This window comes from Pleurodeles waltl, chromosome 7 (genome assembly GCF_031143425.1).
Source record: "Pleurodeles waltl isolate 20211129_DDA chromosome 7, aPleWal1.hap1.20221129, whole genome shotgun sequence".
In the NCBI taxonomy this organism is placed as follows: domain Eukaryota; kingdom Metazoa; phylum Chordata; class Amphibia; order Caudata; family Salamandridae; genus Pleurodeles; species Pleurodeles waltl.
The window spans coordinates 54940635-54963537 of NC_090446.1; the positions used below are offsets into that span (position 1 = coordinate 54940635).

Here is a 22903-nt window from a genome sequence, read left to right on the forward strand (position 1 = left end):
GTTCCTGACAAGGAATGACTCTGGTATCTACAGTTCAAGCAGTGGGATACCCACCCTGGCGTGCACAGAGTACTCACCCCCTTTCAGAAATGACTCCTCATCAAGGATGGGGATAATTGTATCATCACTGAATTATATGCCCTGCTGCTCCAACCTCACACTGAGAAGACCCCAGGTCAGAAAAGGTGGGAACAGGAGCTGGGACGTCCCCTGACACACAAAGAATTGGGGGACACTTACCACAGGGCTCACCATGCGCCTTGTAACACAGAGTGTGTGGAAACCGCCACCAAGATAGCAACTTACTGGTATCTCACCCCCTTCAGGCTCTGCAGGGGCAAACCCGCTCGCAGTGAAGACTGCTGAAGGGTTGTGGTGCACCTGGGACACTGCTACACCCACCGTTGGCTTGTCCAGAACTGATGCAATATTAGGACGTATCCCTGTCGGACATAGACACCTATCCCGGCACGCAACTCCTGCGCTACCCAGCGTATATTTTGGGGCTCCCCAAACCTCTAGCCTTTCCTCTGAAATCCAGACAAGGTCAGCACATCAGTCTGGTACTTGGCGCGGCACTCCAGACGATCACCGTCCTGCAGCCCAGACAAGGGATCTACGCACTCAGTTTGGCTGCATAGACTCCGGCGCATCCTGAGTATGGAAAAGATAACTGTGACGTCAACACTTAAGTCAGAAGCATACCGGAAGTTGTTGGCCACGTACATAATACTGCTCTCCGCAGCGTTTCGCAAACGATGTGCCCTAAATTCTTCCGTCAGTTGCATCTGATTGCCTCGACCGATGATATCCACGCAGCGGACACTGGCACATCGGGAGGGACTAGTGGCCAACCAGGGTAGGGAATGTCAGGTGCACATTACTAGAGCGCTGACAAGGGAGGGGGAGTGATAGGGAGGAGGCAGCCTGTCGGGTATTGTTTATTTACTGTAATCGTTATTTCTCAAAGGCTTATCATGGCACAACTGACCCCTCGAGCAACACGTTAATCAGGGGCTTACTGTTTGTATTACTCCTCTCTGTAAACTCAAAACAGATTAGAACAATAAATGCCCATTGACTATAAAATATGCTTTTCACAAATATGGTATGCCTGCTGCCTTTACTATAACTATTCATTATAACCAATCAGCCCTCTATGAGCTTTATCACTGACTTGCCACCATAACCAAGTCAGATCTACTGTGTTTGGTGATAAACATTCTCACAAGGCAGCCATCAGGTATACCGTAAGAATATTACGAATATGTACTAAACACTGTTGTCAGAAACAATATAAAGTCCCTACCAATAGTGCATAATAAGGATTACAATTGTGCAAATAGTTTACCACATGGTTTATTCAGGTGGGTCGCCAAATCCTGAGCCTATTACAGTAATCTGAGGGATTCCATGTATCACTCTACCTTCCTACATGCTTTTGCACAGTGTAATAACAATCCATCACTTAATGCCTATTGGCTTTAACACTTGCTTTTCTTAAGAAAGGCCTAGTTGCTTTGGTAATTTTTGAAATTATAAACATATCACACCTAAGGAATCCAAATTGACTTTTCCCATTGAACTTACTGGGCCTGTAACCTTTACCACTGGCTTGATCCTATATACAACCCAGGCCTACTGAAGTGCGCAGGAGCTGGAAACCATCTGGCATACATTAATACAATTAGGACTATTTACAAAGTTACTGTTGGCAAAACAACATACAGCCCCTCTCATTAGGGCCTAACAGGAATCATCACAGTGCCATTCTGCTCCCAGGGTTTGTCAGAGGGAGTGACCAACATCACAGCCCTCACCTACAATGGCAATCTGTGAGATTACATGTGATCAAATACCTTCCTAGGGCCTGTAACATAACGTGGCAACAGTCCACTGTTAGAGTCCGATTTGCATTACCATATGCGTTTCACAATAAACAGGCCTGGCCTACTGCCTTGGGTATCACTTTTCATAATAAACAGGCCAGCCCTGTGGCAACAGGCATAGCATTTCCCTGCACACCAGTCAAGCCTATAGCTGTTATCATTAACTTGTCACTATAACCAACTCAGGCCTCCTGTACTGGGTGTATGCTTTCCCACAAGGCAACCATCAGGAGTACGGCCATAAAATTGCAAATGGTAACAAAACTACAGTTGGCGCAAACCTTCTATAATCATGGTTTGTCAGAGGGAGTAACAAACTCCAAAATCTGCAGTAGGTGTAGTCTGAGATTCCACTTAACAAAAAAATCTGTAGGGTTTAATTCAGAGTAAACCTAATTCACACTAAAATGCCTATTGATTTCAACATACGTTTTTCACACACAAATATGACAGGCCATCTGCCTTTATCATAACTTTTGTTAATAAACAATCAGATATGTAGTTATTCTCATCCCCGTTTAGTAGTGTAAGCTTCTCTCAAGGGAACCCTCAGGTACAGTCATACAATAGCAAGTGTATACAAAATTACAGTTAGCAAAGCAAAATACTATCTCTCTTAAGAGAGCTTAAGGTACATATCTGTGGTACATATCTTCTATCTGCAGTTTGTTTGGGTGAATCACCAAAACTCTTGCCTACTACGTTAATCTATGTAGATCCATGGAGCAAAATTCCTTGCCCACAGGCAAAAGCACAGTGTGAGAACTTTATGTCACTCTTAAAATAGTCTTGCTGAAATTCTTTTTTTGTAACCCTCACTATATGACTGGTGATATACAACGGTAGACTGTTGTGTGTTTGGGGATCATTTATTTATGTCTGAGTTATATAGATAAAGTATGCAATATTTCCTTTAGCAGAGTGGTCCCATCGTAGGGTCATAGTATCTAGTACACAGGTTCTGAGGGACACAGGGTTACCGCATTATATTTCAGTCTCTAGAAGGTTTAGGAATCAGTAAGAAAGCCCTGAAAAAAAAGAAGATCTGGAATTCTTTGGCACTTCTGCTAAATTCCTGCCTTCCCTTGATATAAGCCCCATAATAGTCTCTAGCTGTTCCATGGATGAATATGCATTATTATACACTCGAGAATTACCATGCAGGATAACAATAGCAGGTGTATGATTGAGATAGTATACATTGAGTTATTGCAGACTAATTATTCACAATCAGTTCATGGAGCAGTCACATTCAGTATGTGACATTCTAGCTATTGCCCTAATTAGATTAAGCATGTTGGACGTCATGCAAAAAGAAAGACAAAAATTAGTTTGGAAAACATCTTGTTAAAGAGCTAACAAAAATCAGCAGTTTAGTTTCTAGAAGAGAAAAACATTAAAAAACTGCATAAATCACAAATGTACACATTTATACCTCTCCTTAATAGATTCAGCAGGCAGCAAAGTTATTCATCAGTTGAGCATCTTCATGGTCCGCTTGAGAGGACAGTGACATAAGGGATACAGTTCAGTAAAGTTTGGCCTTAATGCATCTGATCTGTCAATGACAGAAAACTAAAGACATTTATTAAAGGGCCTGAACACCATCAGAGTAGGTCTAACAACGACCGCAGCAAAAAGAGTTCTGAGCAAGACTGAGCTAACATCACATAATTAAAGTCCCAAAAAGTAACTAGGAAGATTGCCATTGGTCAGTAAGTGGGGTGGTTATGGTTAGAGCCAATTAAAACTGAAGCATGTTCCATCTTGTATCTGTTTTCAACTTCCTTTTCACCAGTTCCATTGCAGGGTGTTAACAGTAGCAAAGTATGAATGCAGATTAAAACCCCATTGTTCTCTACCTAGCCCTTTGTCTCCCAGGAAGCTACAAACTTTATTGCAGTGTTGCAACATTTCCCCTGGTGTTAACAGGATGCTTCAGGAAAGGACAAGACAGTAATTTTCCTTAAACATCAGCAATTTCTAAGCATTGTATTTTGTGAATTAGCTAGCTTGACATAGGCCTTGTTCAAAAACACACGTTAATAAAATATGCAATGTACAACATTTCATAAAACTTAAACAAAACATCTTTATTACATAAAATCATTATTTCTTTGTTGTTCTTAATTAGCAAAGTGTAATTATCTCGTTAGTCATTTATTATTACTTTCAAGTTACATTCATAATTCACTCTAAAGAAGGCCACGTTTTCAAAAGTATATGTCTGAGTGCTTTTAAACGCACATTATTTCTTTGATTAGGCACTCAATTAATTTGTAATAATTATGCTCTATCAATCCCTCCTCTGACTATGTGTCATCACAAACTAAATTAATTAATACTTGTATTCATTCTCATTAGTTAAAAATTTAGTTTCCCTAATATATCTATTTTTTATTTTTCCATTTATCAGTTTATCTCAGATCACAAAAATGTCTGCTTCTCAGTTTCCCAAGCCTAATCTCCTCCCTCCCCTGGTCATTTTTCATCCATTTTCTTTTAATCAGTTTATACAGTTTGTAAAGTCCGATAGTACAGATGACACAAGCAATTATGATTATTAATGGTTTGAGCACTTATCCCACAATCTCATTTCCAAGATTACCCAGCCAATGTTTCACTTTTGCAACACCTTTGCCAACATTTTCCCAAACCCTTGGCTTTTTCAGATCTTTTAAGCCTGAATTCAAATTTGTCAGGTTCTTGATGAAATTTCTAAATCCTTTACTATTATCTGGTATGAAAGTAAAGCAATGCCTTGATTTTAAAATTCGACAGACTCCACCTTCCTTTGCTAAAAGGATGTCTAACACAAGGCGTTTCTGAAGAACCATTAAACGTACCGGAGCCATTTCAGTATCCATAAATAATACAGCTTCAGAATAATCAGTTAACATGTTATCCACAATATTAGACAGCTTTCTAATTTTCAGAGCATTCAGAACAACTCATACAGAAGGAATAATTGCCCCAAATATATGCCCAGTTATTTTAGTATATGTTTCTCTTTTTGATCTTGGTTTCAACAATTCATTCCAATTTGTTGTGTCATCTCTTTTGTCAACTTGGTATATTTTCCGGAATACAACTCCCAAATAAGTCCCATACCATCCCCTTGTGAGACAATAATAAGCATTCTTTCCACAGGTGTAATAAATTCCAGGAATCGTGGGATTCTTGCTATTCAGCATAAAGTCTCACGTATTCCTGAAAATAAATACGTCTGCATTAACTAGTTCCCACAAAGTTAGTGTCAGACTTAGATCATGGTTTATACACACACAGCTCTCCTACGTATGTGGCATCTAGAGCAAGCTTCCCTTGTGTTTTAGTTTCACTAAAAGAGTAATCATTCTTGTATGTCCCTTTCCCTAACCCTTTCTCCATCGTCTCCTTCAATGCTTTTCTCCTGTTGTCTTTTTGATCTAAGACGCGCTTTTCTGCTGGTGGAAGCAAGCATGTCTGATGGATACAACTACCTGTGGATTCCTCACCTAATGAATACTCCCATGGCGCCAGCATTCGACGGAAATCTTCTTCCTAGCTTCTGCACGTCGACAAGGACGTCACATTTGCCCACACGACACCGTCTGACGTCATACAGGCAATAAGAGTTCCTCGCCGACGTGCCGACGTCAGTTCCCTTTTTTCCGTGCATTCGAAACGGTTATCTTCGAGGGAGCTACTGTTGCTTTCGAAGTTACAGTGTGTTTTTCTGCTGCGTGTTTTTTCTCTGAGGTTACTATGTCTCAGAGAAAGTCTGGTTCAAGCCCTGTCGGGAGTGTGGGGACAAGATGTCCGTTACTGACCCACATTCGGACTGCTTGTGGTGCTTAAGCTCCGACCACGACGTGGCAACATGTGATTCATGTCAACACATGAATCCGAAAGCCCTAAAGGAGCGTGAAGCCAAACTTTTCATGGCGAAGTCAAAGAGAAAGGAGAAGAAACATCATAGGAAGTCCTCCTCGCCGAAGACTCATCGGCGTCCTCGAGACTCCCGGCGCCGTAGGGACTCACGGCGCCATTCGAGCAAGGAGAGGTCTCGATCGAGGTCGCCTTCGGCTCGGCGTCTGAAGACTTGGGAGGTCAGTCCCACAGTCACCCCACATCCATCGACGCCGTTGCCTTCTCCGGCTTCGCCGACTTCGCCTGGGCAGACATCTTCAGTGGTTGAAGTGACACAGCCTCAGGTGTTTTCTCCGGCGTCGCAGACGTCGAGGCAGGCGTCGGGGTCGCCTTCGATCCAGGCACCCCAGTATCTGGCTTTCCCTGCCCCTGGAGCCGATAATACCGCATTTTTAAATACGATGTTTACCATCTTCCAGCAGATGGCTCCAGGCGGTGCTCCGATTGGTCCTTCGGGGCCGTTGGCTTTCAGCTTGGGTGCTCCGGCGCCGCTACGGCCAGCACCCTTCATGGCCTTTCTCCCCTTGGGGAATGTGGGCTCGGCGCCGGTGTTGGCTCCGGTGGCTCCAGAGGTTTCGGCCCCGGAGGTTTCTGTCCCATCGACTTCGGGGTTTCGGCCTGTGACCCCGTCAGGACCATCTGAGGCTCCGAGACGCACCTCTCTTCATCCGGCTCCTGGATCGGCGTCAAAGCTTCCTGTGGCGCCTGACACGGCGTCGGATGGATCCGGCGATCGGCGTCGTTCCTCGACTTCGGCAGATGCCATGTCGACGCCGCGCATTGAAGAGAGGCTACATTCTAGGAGACGTGCTCTCCGTCTCTTGGAGGAACAGGAGTACCAACGAGTCCTGGAGGAAGGAGAGATTGAGGATCCTGGCGAGGGTCTTCATGGACTGGATACAGCGAGTGGCCTTGATACTTCCCCTGATTGGGACTTGTCATCTCCAGGGGAGTATACTGAGGAGGCAGCCACTTTTCATGCTGTAGTTGGGAAGGCAGCTAATTTCCTCAAACTGCCTTTGCCGGTGGCTGAGGCGAAACAGAATTTGGTGACTGAGGTCCTACATCTGGCCTCTACTGCGGCAGAGCCTCTTTTACCATTTAACGAGGCTTTGCTTGAACCGGTATTGGAGGTTTGGAAGAAGCCGGTATCTTCCTCGGCTGTTAATAGGGCTGTGGCCAGGAGGTATCGGGCTGCACCATCTGACCCTGGCTTTCTGTCCAGACACCCTACGCCGGAGAGCTTGGTGGTCCAGGCTTCCTGTTCTGCTAGATCTGCGCCTGGATCTTTTCCGACAGTGCCGGGGGACAGAGACTCCAAAAAGTTGGACTCACAGTCGAAGAAAATATTTTCCTCTTGTAGCATGGCGCTGAAGTCCACCAACGCTACATGTATCTTGGGGAGGTACATCTATGCTCTTATGGACAAGATCACATCATCACATACAGAGCTTCCTCAAGGACTATCGTGTCGGATGCTCAGGCTGCTGTAACCCAGGTTATCGAATCTGGGTTGGATACAACTGACCCAGTGGCTAGAGCGATGGGCACGGCGGTGGTTGCAAGGAGACAGGCTTGGCTTCGCAACTCAGGGTTCTCTTCGGACGTGCAGTCGACCCTGTTGGACCTCCCGTTTGATGGGGACAAACTTTTTGGTGCCAAAGCGGATTCGGCCTTGGAGAGGTTTAAAGAGAGCAGGGCCACCGCCAAGTCATTAGGACTGCAAGCCGCTTCTGCTGCCTCCTCCAGGTTTTTTAGGAGGTTTCGAGGACTTGGACGTGGCTCATCCTCCTCTTCCTTTCGGGGGAGATTCCAACAGCCTACCTCCTCTCTCACCTTTAGATCAATTAGAGGGAGGGGTAGGTTCCGTACCAGGGGAGCCTCTCAGCAGCACTCTGCCTCTTCCTCGTCCTCTGGAGGGGTGCAGCAGGGGAAGCAGCCTTAGGCTTCCACCAATTCCCACTCACTCCTCTCCTGTAAGGGGAAGGTTACGGCATTTTCTTCACAAGTGGGAAATTATCACATCAGACACCTGGGTTACCAGCATTGTGGGAAAAGGCTACACCCTTCCTTTTCGGGAGTTCCCGCCCCCCATCCCGCCCCGCCCATCTTATTGTTCAAAAGAACACCTCCTGTTGTTAGAACAGGAGGTTCAAGTCCTCCTTTCAAAGGGCGCGGTGGAGTTGGTTCCAGAGCAGGAAAAGGGTCAAGGTTGTTACTCAAGGTACTTCCTGATTCCCAAGAAGGATGGTCGATTGCGACCATCCTGGACCTGAGGATTTTGAATTGGTTCCTCAAACAGGAAAAGTTCAAGATGCTGACCCTAGCTCAGGTGCTTTTGGCGTGGAACAAGGGAGATTGGATGGTGTCTGTCGACTTACAGGATGCTTATTTTCACATCCCGATTCTCAAGTCGCACAGGAAGTATCTCCGTTTTGTGGTGGGGTCTCAGCACTATCAGTTTGCGGTCCTCCCGTTTGGTCTTACTTCAGCACCTCGAGTCTTCACGAAGGTGATGTCGGTGGTTGCGTCAGAGCTCAGAAGGAAGGGGATAGCAGTATTCCCTTACTTGGACGACTGGTTGATCAAAGCCAAGTCCCCGGAGCTTGTGCTGCATCATCTGCAGTCGACAACTCAGTTGTTGTTCGACCTGGGCTTTTCAGTGAACGTGCCCAAATCTCACCTAGAGCAGAGAAGATCTTCGGCTATGGTCCTGGGCAAAGGACCATCAGATTTGCTTGGTAGCAAATCATCTGCCCGGAGTCTTGAATGTACGTGCGGACAGTCTCAGTCGCCATTTCTCGGCCGACCACGAGTGGCGTCTCCATCCAGATCAAGTCCGTCTAATCTTCCAGATGTGGGGGTTTCCTCGGATAGATCTGTTTGCCACCTGGGAGAACTTGCACTGCCCGTTATTCTGCAGCCTCCAGTATCCGGTGCAGGGGGCTTTGGGGGATGCGTTTCAGAAAACCTGGTGCGACCAATTGCTTTACGCATTTCCCCCCATACCCTTGATTCCTCAAGTGTTGAGGAAAATTTGGCAAGACCGGGCCCAAGTCATCTTAATAGCTCCGGATTGGCCAAGGAGGGTGTGGTATTCTGACCTTCTCCAACTCTCACTGTGCCCTCCGCTCCGTCTCCCTCTCAGGGCAGACCTCCTCTCGCAGTCGCAGGGGTAGGTTTTACACCCCAACCTTCAGAGTCTGCACCTACATGCCTGGAGATTGAACGGGGCAACCTGAGTTCCTTCTCTCTCCTACCTGATGTAGTGGATGTTATCTTAGCGGCCAGGCGACACTCCACTAAAACTATCTACGCTAATAGGTGGTCTAAATTTGTGGTATGGTGTGGAGAGAGACAGATTGATCCCTTACGTGCTCATTTGTCAGATGTTTTATCTTTTGCTTTGTCTTTAGCGCAGAAAGGTTGTGCAGTGGCTACTATTAAAGGTTACTTGTCTGCCTTGTCAGCCTTCATTTGTCTTCCAGACCAACCATTGTTATTTAAATATCCTATAGTACTTCGATTCTTGAAGGGCCTTATGAATAAATATCCTCCTAAACCTTTTGTTATGCCCCAATGGGATTTGTCCTTGGTCCTGACTTTCCTTATGGGGTCCCCTTTTGAGCCTATGCATTCTTGCCCCTTAAGGTTCTTAGTTATTAAAACAGTTTTCCTGGTGGCCATAACATCTGCAAGGAGAGTGAGTGAGTTGCAGGCTTTATCTGTAAAACCCCCTTATACGACTTTTTATGGGGATAAGGTGGTGTTGAGGACCAAGGCTGCTTTCCTCCCGAAGGTTGTTTCACCCTTCCATTTGGCCCAGACAATTACTCTGTCCACGTTCTATCCTCCGCCTCATCCTTCAAAGGAAGAAGAGAGACTACATTGCTTGGACCCAAAGAGGGCGTTAAGCTTCTTCAAAGACAGAACGAAGGATTTCAGGCTGGATGATCAGCTTTTCATCGGATACGTGGACAAGAGGAGAGGAAAGGCAGTCCACAAGAGAACACTCTCCAGGTGGGTTGTTCTTTGCATTAAAATGTGTTACTCTTTAGCAAAGAAGAATCCTCCTGATGGTATTAGAGCTCATTCCACCAGAGCTAAGTCGGCCACTTCGGCTTTGGCTAGGGGTGTTCCTGTGGTCGACATCCCTTCACACTTTTGCGAAGCATTACTGCTTGGACTCTGAGGTTAGAAGGGACGGCCATTTTGCACGGTCAGTGCTGCAGGATTTCTTGGTTTGACCATACAGGCACCCACCACCGGGCACGGTACTGCTTTGGGACTCTATTCATTAGGTGAGGAATCCACAGGTAGTTGTATCCATCAGAAGAACGAGTTACTTACCTTCGGTAACGACTTTTCTGGTGGATACATTAGCTACCTGTGGATTCCTCACGGTCCCACCCGCCTCCCCGTTGCCTTTTTGGTCTCACCAAGTAACCCTTGAGTGTGCTCCTCTTGGTCTTTAAGATTGCAATAGATTATGTATAAATGGACATTTGTGTATATATATATATTTATTTATGTATATATATATATATATATATATATCTTTAGTGTATATTTGTATTGTTTAAAAAAAAAAAGGTTATATTAAATCTATAGCCATCTTCTTGCAATGATGTGTAGTTTACAATGTCATGAGATATTGCCTTTATCTTTCATTGCATTGGGTTATTGTTCTCAGGCACGTAAAAAATGTTGGTACTGACATCGGCACGTCGGCGAGGACCTCTTATTGCCTGTGTGACGTCAGACGGCGTCGCGTGGGCAAATGTGACGTCCTCGTCGACGTGCAGAAGCTAGGAAGAAGATTTCCGTCGAATGCTGGCGCCATGGGAGTATTCATTAGGTGAGGAATCCACAGGTAGCTAATGTATCCACCAGAAAAGTCGTTACCGAAGGTAAGTAACTCGTTCGTCAGGTTATTCCTGTGTGCATAAGCTGTGCCAAATGTTAGTGTAGGCTCATAGAAACCTCCCACAATATCTATGTTTCTTTCTTTGGCAATGTTACTCGGTTAATCGGAACAAAAGAAAACACAACATCCCAATTTTGAGTAAAAATATTGGATGTATTCCTGGTTATAAAGCCTTGTTAGTAAAAGACTGCAACTAATTCCATATGTTAGCGGTAAGCTGTGATCACTTACTCCTTCTTGCACTGATGAAGGAATTTGCGTACAAACATAACACTCTCTTACATTCATTGTTTCAACATATTCACACAGCATGCAATAGAAACATTAAAGGAAAGATCTCCTTGTGTGTTGTCTAAGTGTAAGTATTTTTCATCCCTGTTAAACTTTTCTAGCTTTGAAAGTGTAGTAGTATCTAAAGGACTAATATAGCTATTATCGGGTGTGTGATAAACACTCATACTTATAATCAGGAACAGACACACTAACACACAATTACCAAAGCAATACATATGCACTTACAACACCTATTAAGTTTTACTCTCTTATGATTGCTATCCATCCTGTAAAGAATGAGAAAGTAGAAGTAATAAGAAAAAGGAAAAATTATTATACTATGCAGCAAAAATAAAAATCTTATTTGCAATATATTTTCAGCTTTCAGTCTCTTCTACAGAACTTGTTGTCAAAATCGCATTAGCAGCTTGTCAAAATCAGGTTCACCTTGTCAAAAATCAGATTTCAAAGTCTTTCAGTTAATCACAGTCTCTTAAACATCAGTTTTAATTTGCACTTGTAGAACATAATGTCCCTCTTGATCAGCTGGTACTTTAATCTCAAGCTTTACTTCAAAAGAAAGTTCAAGTTCCATTATATTGATCTGGAAGACCACGATCAAAAGACAAAGATTCACGTCGCCACTCATTTGCCTTACAGTATGCCCATTCAGGACCACAGTATCTCTGACTTGCAACTCGTTTTCCTTTCGTTCTCCGATTTGCAATTATTTGTCATACACTCAGATCGTCATCTGTGATTGCCCATATTGTGGTGTCTGGCTCTTCAGTTATTGTCTGCAGTACAAATTGAACCTTTCCTTTTGCCTGAAATTTAGGGCATTTCTCTCCCTTCAGAGTTTATTTTTTTACAGCCTCTTTTGCAAAATGGGACTTTCTTCTCTACTTGCTTCGGCAGGATTTTCACATTGACTTGATGTTCCTGCACCACACGTCAAATCTGCATGACTTTTATCCAACTCAACTCCTTCATCAGCTGCCAATTCCGGAAACAGAACTAGTTTTAAATGATCTTCCCACTCATCTGCTTCTGGGAGAGTTCTCCTTAGACTTAACTCTCCTGTTTCATTTGCTGATGCATGAGCACCCTCAGGAAACTCTATCTCATCTCTCCGAGGTGTTCCTGGATCTTCAACAGTTTGCACTGTCTCAGCTTCTGCTTCTGCCTCTACAGTCTTTCTTCTTGAGACTGCATATTAGTTGTCGGTACTGTCAACAACTCCTCTTAATTTTCTTCCAGCGGATAGGGCTCTTTCCCCATGTGGCTGGCATGAATCCAGTTCGGGATCCCAGTGCACTTCACAGCAGTCGGCGCGACGAGCACCACTTGGTGGGGACCCTTCCACCTAGGTTCCAGAAACATTTTTCTTACGTGCTTCTTGATCATCACTCAACCGCCAGCCTGCAGACTGCGGCACTGCTCTTGGGATGGTGGCACACTTGTCGCTTCCACCTGATGAGCAATGGAGCGAACCACGTCAGCTAGATTCTTGCAGTAATCCAGCACCATACATCGGTCATATTCACAAGAGCATTTGCAGTAACAGCCGGTAATCTCATTGCTCTGCCCATAAGGATTTCATGGGGAGAAAGTCCTGTATTTCTATCAGGTGTGTTTCTCATGCTCATCAAAACCAAAGGCAAGGCATCTGGCCATTGCAAATTCGTAGATGCACACATTTTTGCCAGTTGTACTTTCAAAGTACCATTCATTTGCTCTCCCAATCCAGATGCTTCCGGTCGATAGCTGCAGTGCATCTTCTGCTCAATTTTTAATGCTGAACATAGTAATTTTATTACTTTTGTTATTGAAGTGACTTCCTCTATCTGATTCTGCAGAGGCTGTGATTCCAAACCGTGTTATCAACTCTCTAAGTAGGAGCTTTGCTACTGTGAGACTATCATTTCTACGTGTAGGGTAAGCTTCAATCCAGTGACTGAAAATACAAACAATCACCAGCACATATCTCAAACCCCCACACACAGGCATCTCAATGAAATCCATTTGCATTCTGCTGAACGGCCCTCTTGCTCTTCCAATGTGACTCAAATTGACAACTGTTCTTTTTCCCACATTATTTTGTTGCCATGTAATACACCTGTGACAAATTGCTTCGGCAACCTGCCTAAATTTTGGATTAACCCAGAACTGTTTAAATGTCCGAATCATTGCATCCCTGCCAATGGGTGCTTGACCATGTTAATGTCTCGCCATTTGTGTCAGTAGACAGTTTGGCAATACCTGTCCTTCATTTGAGACCCAAAGATCATCTACATCTCTTTGAACACATTTAGATTTCTCCCAGTTTCTTCTCTTCATCAGATGCATTCTCTTGCAGATATTTGATCTCGTCCCATTTATCAACAGTAGATAACAAGTAATTTGCCTTTGTTTAATCAATTTCAAGTTTCTGACATTCTTCAGTAATTGTGATACAATTCAATGCACAATGTCTTGCGACTTGGTCTGCATAAGCATTTCCTCTTGAAACAAAATAATTGAATCTCTGATGTGCCTGCATTTAACCACAGCAATCTTCTCGGGTAATTGTAGGGCTTGTAACAAATCATGAATTCTATCACCATTTCCGATTGGTGAACCAGAAGAGGTCATGAAACCTCTCTGTGACCACAGCTGGCCAAAGTCATGGACAATTCCAAATGTGTACTGACTATCTGTAAACATTGTGACTTTAAGCTGTACACTAAAACAGCAGGCTCAAGTGAGGGCAACTAATTCAGCAACTTGTGCAGAAAATACTCTTTGAAGCCATAAAGCTTTGAGTATACCAGTAATTGTGCACACAGCATATCCAGCTTTCAGTGTTCCTGTGTTATCTTTTAAACCGGAACCATCAACAAAAATAATCTGGTTATTTTCCTCTAACGCAGTATCTTGAATATCACGTCTGGGTATCGTTCACAATTCAGAAACCTCTAGACAATCATGTTCAACTTCTTTCAGTTTTTCAATTTCGATATTGTCAATTGGGAATAAGGTTGCTGGGTTAAGCACTGTACATCTTTTCAGGGTAACCCAAAAGTAGAGTTTCATAACATGTCAATCTCGCATTTGTCAGATATTGCGTTTTTGTACGGGTCAACAAAACTTCAACAGAGTGAGGGACTTAAACAGTTAAAGGATATCCCATCACAATAGCTTCACATTGAGCTAGTGATAAACCAACCTCTGACACAGCTCGCAACCAGCCAGGTAAAGTTGTGTGACTGGCTCCAAAGTAGCAGGAAAATATGCTACAGGGAAATTAACACCACCTTGTACCTGTGTCAAGACCGAAAGAGCACAGAAATCACTAATCACAGAACAACATAAATGGTTTCTTGTAGTTAGGCATTCCCAAAGCTGGTGGTCTGCACAAACTTTCTCTCAACTCAGTAAAAGGTTTCATGCAAGCTTCATCAAAAGGGACAGGTTCTGTAACGTCCTGGTGGGGCAGTCTCTGCAATGGCTTTGAAATTACTGAAAAATTTGGAATCCACTGGCAACAATAAGTCATCGTTCCCAGAAACATCCTGACATCTTTGTGTGACTGGAGGATTCATTTGCAAAATAGCTGTAACTCTCGCTCTGGAAGCTTTTCTCGCACCTTTCTCTATTTGGTGTCCCAAATATTTCACTTCTTTCTTTCAGGCAAGATACGATTGCTTTGTTGAGTCATTTGGGAGAGAATGAACATAAAGTGTCCCCACCGAATTACAGAACTCTGTAATTCGGTGGGGACACTTTATGTTCATTCTCTCCCAAATGACTCAACAAAGCAATCGTATCTTGCCTGCATGCTTCCCTTGTCTTTGAAGCAACCACAAGATCATCAATGTACTGAACTAATGCTGTTTGGAAAGGCATTACCAATGATTCCAAGTTCTTTTTCAGCACCTGGTTAAAGATTGATGGTGATTCTGAAAAACCTCGTGGAATTTTGCACCAACTGTAGACTTTGTTACGAAATTTAAAACAGAAAAGATATTGACTATCCTCGTGAAGAAACATAGTGAAAAATTTCTGTGAAAGATCCACCACCGTGAACCATTCTGCATCACATGGGATCTGAAACAAAATCACTGCTGGATTTGGTACCAGTGGACAACATTTCGCCACTGTCCTTAATTTTCATCAAATCCTGGACAATTCTGAATTTCCCACTTGGTTTTCACAAATCCATAATAGGCGAATTGCATGGGCTGCTCAGCACTTCTTTTAAAACTCCCTGCTTCACAAAATCTGCAATTACAGGAGTGACTCCTTCAATTGTGTCTGGTGCCATGTGATATTGCTGTGTCTGTGGAAAATCTACATTGGCCTTTATTGTGACTTTGACTGGTTCTACTCCTTTGATCAGACCAGTATCTTTTCCTGATAAGTCACAAACTTTCAAATTAGCTGTGCCCTGTAAATCAGTTGGCAGGTCTTGTATTGTGAATGTAGGGTAGAAACTAACCAGAGGATATTCTTCATTAACTGAATCACGTTCAGTTTATATGCCTGAATCATCATCATCGTCACTATTCATCGGAATAGCAATTCCATCATTTGTAAAGCTAATCAAACATTTTGTTTTGCACAATAGATCTCTTCCTAGCAAGGAAACTGGACTCGAGTCATAAATTACGAATTTGTGTAGTGCTTCAAAGTTTCCAATTATAATAGGAACTGGTTCAGTAATTGATTTTGTCTGGTGCTGATTTGCAATTCCTACAATCAGGACTGTTTTCCCAGAAAGTGGTACGTTTGGGACATCTGCTGTTCTTATTGTGGAGTGTGTAGCTCCTGTACCGACTAGAAATGAGACATTATGACACGTTACTTTACCATTTCCATAAGGACCTTTCTGATCCTCCATTTGTTGCATTGGTTGAGGACTTTGCATATGTTGAGGAATCTGCATCTGAATATTTTGGACATTTAGATTAGGACCCTTCATTCTCAGACCTTTTGAATTTGGGGAAAATATTGTTTTCATTCATCTGCGTAACCATGCCTTCCTGCACCATCATCGGACATTCCTGCTTCCAATGCCTGAAATTCTAGCAATTGTGACAAGGTAACATCCTGTTCATTGCCTGCATATCACCTGGATTATGACATCCTATTCGAATCAACGGGATTACTACAACCTCTACCACTTGCCTGATTCTGCAACAACATGGTTCCCTGCTGCTGTGGAAAGATTCCCTGTTGCTGAGGAAAAGTTCCCTGCATCCCTTATTGTGTCACTTTTACTCTGCATCACCATTGCCTTTTCCTTCAATTTCTTCTGCTTCATTTCAATCTCGTCACTACAATATTTCGCAAACTGTAGCACCTCATCAACCGATTTTGCTTGCCAGCAAATCAAATTACTCTTAATCATCTGTCCAATTTCAGGTCTCAAACCTTTGACAAATCTGAGCACGAAATGAATCGTGTCTTTCGGCTCAATTGCTTCAGTCCCACAGCAATGTTTAAATGCCTGAAGCAATCTCATAGTATGCATGTATTGATTATTTCACTTCCTGTGCTGGTCTATCAATTCTCTGCCAATGAATACTTTTAGGGGAAATGTTTGCTTCCAGGAACTCAATCACTTTTGTAATTGATTTTCATTACTTTAGGAGACAGTGCACTTGTGACTGGATCTCGTGGAGGCTCTCTCATTGACTAGTCTACACTTCTTTTGCATTCAATCCATTAATCAGCCTGAACCACTATTTCTAACAATGTATTTAAGTCCTCCCACAGGCATTTTGCAAGCTTCACAAACCTATCTGTTTGCTGGTACCATTCCACTGGTTTCTCTTTCAATCTCTGGTAATCATTTGTAAATGATAGCATATTACTTCTGCTGCAAGGGACATGTACAAAATCCCTCCAGGAATTTCCCTCATTGGAAACTTCCATCAGTCTGTTGCACATTTGCATTCAAATTTGTATTCATAGTCACAGGCTCCTTTTTGTTGTGATCTCTTTTCTTCACCCATTTGCTTTCCCATTTATCTAATGCTCCCCATAATTGGACACTTTGAATTAATTCCCTAATGTGAATTTTCATTCCTGGTATTCTCATGTTCTCACAATCTTTTTAATCAAATTCTAATCTGTAGCTTCTGAGCTGCTTGGTTTTCTCAATATTTCTTTTTTTAACTTCTTTGCAAGGTCTGCTAATTTCTGGGGAATCAATCCTGCTCTGTGTGTAATTATTTTACATGTAAAGAATGACTCATCTTCATTATACAAGTCAATTCTTTGTACATCAATTGCTCCCTCATTTATTTCTAATTTAAGCATTGCCAGGTTCAAAGAATTCCCCCTCTCAGTATTTGTATTTGTCTTCATTCAACTCATCTTTTCTAACCAATCCGCTAACTGCTGAGTAGGCAAACCTTGTAATGAAACATTATTAATATTCACACTGGACATGTCCTGTGGTGTGAATCTTGATGTTTCTGAAGTCTGTGAAGACCTGGAATAACTGAAATCAATCAGCGGACCTGTCTTGTCAAGAGTCAGGTTATTTGGAGACATAACTCCAGTATGAACATTTAATCTCTCCATTTCTGCATTCGAATTGAAAATATTCTGCGCACACTTCTCATTATTTCCCTGGACAATCAACAGAACAACAGGACTAATAGTAACCGGTACTGTTTAAGCGTCTGGACTTGTCAGAACATTTTGATTTTTCGAGTAAATTACTCCTGAATTCTGACCGGTTAACAGTGAAGAATTTGACTGTGAACGCATAACAGGTGTGTACCCCTGAATATTCTGAACCTGTACTGGAGACACCAGGCTAGGTGTAGACTCCATTTAGACCATCACTGGTTTCTGATAGACTTGTGGTTGTACCACAGGTACTGTAACACTCGGTGAGGAAAACACAACAGGAATAGTAGGATAAATCCCAGGCTGTTCTACTGTCTGAATCATGGGTGTTTGTGTAACTGTGACAGCAGGAACATTAGTTGCGACCTGTACCTCTGTGTAATTGCAACTGGTACTGGTATTGGGGCACTTGGACTGGCACTAGTACTTGGAATTGGCTCTTGTGCTGCATATGGTGGAGGACGACTTCTCAATAATTGTAGTATGAATTTCTCATCATCTGATTCTTCATCATAAGTCAATCATTTTCTAGCTTCAGCTGACTTCGACTCATCTTCAGAAGAGTCTTTATTTTTCTTTTTAGTCTTTTGTTTGACACTGCTCTCTTTCTCTTGTATAATTGTAGGAAACATTTTAATTCCCTGTAAAGTCTCAGTTCTCCAAAATTTAACTCAATGTCCCATCTATCTTCTGCTAATGTTGTCTCTGCCTTTCTCATTCTACTGTCAAATTTTAATTTTTCTTGTTGTCTGTCCACTAATTCCCAAATGGCTAAAGCTTCAAATTGTGCTGGTCTCGGAGGAGGTTTTAAACCATACAGCACTTTTCTCAAATTCTCTAAAATGAGTATGTTAAAAGTTCCATGGACAGGAAATGCTGAACTCCCTACCTTCTCTGTAATTTTGCACCAGTGTTTAAACCAAATACACGCCCGGTACCTCTCTCTTCAATAATGATATATGCTGGAGTACTTTCAGGCGGGCAAATTTCTCCTACTCTAGCTGGAATATACTCATCTCTCCTAAGTGCACTCTTTAACGCTTTGAAAAAGTTCATTTTTACTCAAATCTGAGTCTGAACTATGACTTACATTTAAAACGGGAAGTAATTCAATCCCAAAGTCCTTTTTGCTTGCTTCTCTCGACCAATTGCCCTTTACGGTTTATCACCACCCTGCTCGTGGTTCCCTTTCACCAACCGACCTATCCCAGCGCGGACCTATGTGACATCACACTCTCACATAGAGGCTGTCAAAGTCTTGCAGCTTATCCTCCCGTAACTCAAAATCTCACAAAACTAATGCAAAGTATTGCGAGCACTAATGAAAAAATCAGCACACCAATTTGTCTGCTTGCTATAGGTAGGGAACACAATCACTTCAGAAGTCTCACAGAATTTTTGATTGCTGCATTTAGCTCTAACGACTACCTATTCTTCAGCTTTCTCTGACTCACGTAAAATTCGACCAGCAAAATTTACCCTTGACTAATACTAGATCCTCCTTGTTCACCCAGGAATCACCAATATTGGTCAAACTAACACTCCTTTTAACACACACTCTAGGAATTTTGTCAACCATGCCCAATTGACCCACTAAAACAGACAATTTACAACAACAACCAAGTATACCACATACTTGTACCAATACTCTGGAGTCTTAGACCACGGAAGGACTGTATATCAACAACCACATGGGGAATTTTTGACCACAAAGCACCACACACAATTGAAGTTCGACGACCTCTCTACACTCACCCTTTGGAATACGCCCACTCCCTAACAAACTACATTGGAGTATACCAACTCTGCAATTCTCACAAATATCACAATTCACCTGCAATTTGCTTAAACTGTGCAAGCGCAAACCCTAATCCAATCCCAAAATCGCTCTAGGAACGCTGAGAATATCTCCAAACAAGCATTGGCAAAACCAAATTTCAAAATTTCCAGATGGCAAAAGCTAACCCCTACCAGGAGAAGACTAAAACCCTCCTAGAAGACAAAACCATCCTAAAACTGATACCAAAATCTTTGGGCGCATCCTTTAAACCTTATATTTACTTTGATAGTTTATTTTATAAGGGGACACGTTAAGGTGAACAACCATTACCTTCAAGAGGTCATATGGGTCTTTGGAATTGGATAACGAGAAGGGGTTTGGTCACAAAACATCTCATCAATAAACAAATGTGATCAATAACATAAAAAACTCAACATTGGAATCTTAGCTAGCTTTGTCAACAGTTGTTGGTTGCATAAGATAAAAAAGCAATAAAGGCATTATTGTATATAGCATTCAAAATGTATCCGTACTGAAATGAGAATGTGAAAGAACTATACCAAGTCTCTTTGAAGTTACATCAAAGGCACTGAAGGGTGATACTGCTACAGAGTTAAGATTTTTTTTTCACTATGAGGGTGAGGTCAAATTGTAGAGCCTGATATGGACCCGTCTCAGCACCTACTTTTTAGAACTGTGGTTGCTTAGCACCAGCCGGACCCGGCCCATTTAAATCCCTGATTGGGGGGATTACCAGAGATCCATATTGACATAAATCCTTTGCAGATTGAATCCCAATTCTGAGGTTTGGTACACGTATGGAAAGGTTCCACGTCTGACTGCTATGAAGCAGTTTTCCATACACGTAGAAATGTAACATAGGGGCTTATACTAGGGACCGACCACCGTGGCTGTGGTGGTCCGACCGCCACATTATGAGGTTGGCAGGCAGAACCCCCCCCCCAACCCCCCCCCCCCCCCACCCCCCCCACCAAACCTACCACGTCCCCACCAGGATCTCGGGGATCCAGACGGGCTGACGGCAGTGCAGGTTGTAATCAGCCAGGGCAATGCTGAACGCAGCACTGCCCTGCTGATTACAATCCTGTTCTCTGCCATGCCGTAAAAAGGCTGTCAGAGAACAGGTGCAGGGACCTCAGGGGGGCTTTTTAAGGGTGCTGGTGCCCCCCTGCATGTGGCAGCATTACTTCCATCTCAGTTATGAGCCGGTGACAATGCTGCCGCACCTGTCCCACTGGGCTGACGGTCGGAAACCTTGGTTTCTTCCAGTCAGCCCAGTCAGAAAGTCGCAATGGGGCCAACGGTGAGGTCACCAGCAGGGCGGCACCACTCCATCTGAAGTTTGACTGACAGGTGTTTCTATCTGCCACACTCCTAATGGGCCCCATAATCCGTTCTCATCCTCATCACTTTGTGACAGGTGAGTGGCAAAATTGAAGCTAAGACTGTCCCGAGTCAGGGATTTGCGTTTTAATCTAAAAGTTTTGAACCTAATGATGCTTGTTGCCTACTTAACAGCATGATTTTAAACCTGACACCCGTTTTTTTTCATTTAGTTTTCACTTATCTGGGTTCACAAGTTGCCATGGTTAAAATTTTATATATTTTTTAAGATCTCACCCAAGTTCCTCTTTCTTGCCCCTTCTCAGTTGAAATTCTTGGTTCCTAATGATCCTCTTGTCTGTTTGCTTTCCCATCCCTTCCGCCCACCCTTCTTTGTGACCTGGCTTTCCAGGTCCGCCCTCCTTTGTCATCTTGCTGCCCCAGCCATGCCTTTCCTCCATTGACAGCTGGCTTCCCTAGCTCCTCCCGTTCCACATGTTGTCAGTTTGCTTCCCCAGCCCGTCCTGCCTGCCCTTCTTTCACTTTCCCTCCCATCCATCTGCCTGTGTTCTGTTGTCCATTTGCTGCATCATTCCCTTACACCCAGACTCCGTTGTCACTCAGTGGCCACAGCCTCTTCCACCTCCGTTCTTGGCTTGCTTCCCCATCTGTCCTATCCATGTCATACCACTTTATAAAATTATTTTTAGCCATGCTGCATGGCAGCCACTCTGCATTACAACCTGGCTAGAAATCATTACCAAAGACAACAGCTCCCGTAGGCGAGACCTATTGGCTTTGCCAACGCTTGCTTCATTAAGTAGCCGTGTAGTTCTTGCCCTCTGCTGCACAGTGTTACATAAGAGGGACTGGAGGCTCACTAGGCTGAGACCTGGTTCCCTTGAAAATCACGATACTTATATTACCCAGCAGTACATCCAGTTCTCTCCATCACTGACCAGTGCCTGTCCTGCCAGGCTCCCATTCCTTGCGCTTGTATATTGTTTTTTCTGTATTATATTGTATATCAAATATGTATTGGTGTCTAAGCCTTCAAGCAGCATTGCATATGTACCAAATGGAAAGTTGCAGAAAATCCAGATTGTTTTCTTTATATTGTAGGTTTGTGGTGGAAGACTACTCGGAATGCGCCTACCTGAATCATGGGAGAGTTAAGAGTGCAGAATGTTACGGCAAACGCAAGTGGATCTGCACCCAAGTGTCCGCATATGGACGAAAGCGCAACAAAAGATCCTTAATCTTACAGCCCTTTCTTTAGTGTAATTGAGAGAATGTACAGCACACACTTATCTGCAGTTATTTGTGACTCTCTCCATCCCAGAAGCTTCCTTTGGAGAATGGGTGGATTTCTCACAAGTTGCACTGTACTGATGAGACTCAAGAAAGTCGAAATAAGTGTGCTGCTTCCCATGTTTACATGTTATATATTTTCAATTATAGAGTCACTCAATGTATCAAAACTGTGCGCTTTCCATCACTTTCACAGGAAATCCCAGGAATTGGTAAGGATGAATTTCAGAGGTTACAGTTTCTCAACTATATAAGCCCATGAAGTACCCTTATAGTCCACTACTGAGGGCTATAGCAGTTGTTAAAGGGCCTGAACCAAAGATATATGGCCTAGGAGAGGTTGGTTGTCGACCGGTATAGCCTGAGGCAGAGGGGCTGTAAGGCTATCAGGCTAGTAGATCATTCAACCCACTGAGGGTAGAATGATCTAAATTAAGGAGGGAGAAACATAAAGACAAACACTGGTGTGTTGGAGCATACGGCTTCTGCCAGCTATTATAAGCCCTAAGGCACTTCATCGTCTTCAATGGAGCTACCAACATTCAAATGTTTCAATAAAGATATATATATATATTTTCTGTTTAATTTTGTTTCTGTTTTAATTATTCGAGGTTTTTACCAAAAACCTTTTTCAACACAAGTTTTGTAAACAATAATGGGATTGTGCCCTGACATTTTGAAAATTCAAGTATGTTAAAATACAAAATTTGCATACAGCTTAAAAGATTGTTTAACCTAGCAAGGGCAGTGATTCCAAACCTGTGGTCTGAACCCCCCCCCCAAGAACTCTCATGCTAGTCCCACAACTGCTTCAAAATTAAATAATAAAGTTTACTGAAGTTC

At 43.1% G+C, this 22903-nt stretch overlaps 1 protein-coding gene across 2 annotated transcripts in view; it reads left to right on the top strand.

The window, feature by feature from the left end:
- The window catches only part of LOC138303615 (C-type lectin domain family 2 member D-like), a 44501-nt gene extending 21856 nt beyond the window's left edge, over positions 1–22645 (top strand). For both annotated transcript variants that reach the window (XM_069242904.1, XM_069242905.1), the window contains exon 5: positions 21872–22645. In XM_069242904.1, coding sequence (XP_069099005.1) covers positions 21872–22028 — 157 coding nt within the window. In that variant the 3' untranslated portion in view covers positions 22029–22645. The remainder of the gene's footprint in view (positions 1–21871) is intronic.
- The last annotated feature ends 258 nt before the right edge of the window (positions 22646–22903 follow it).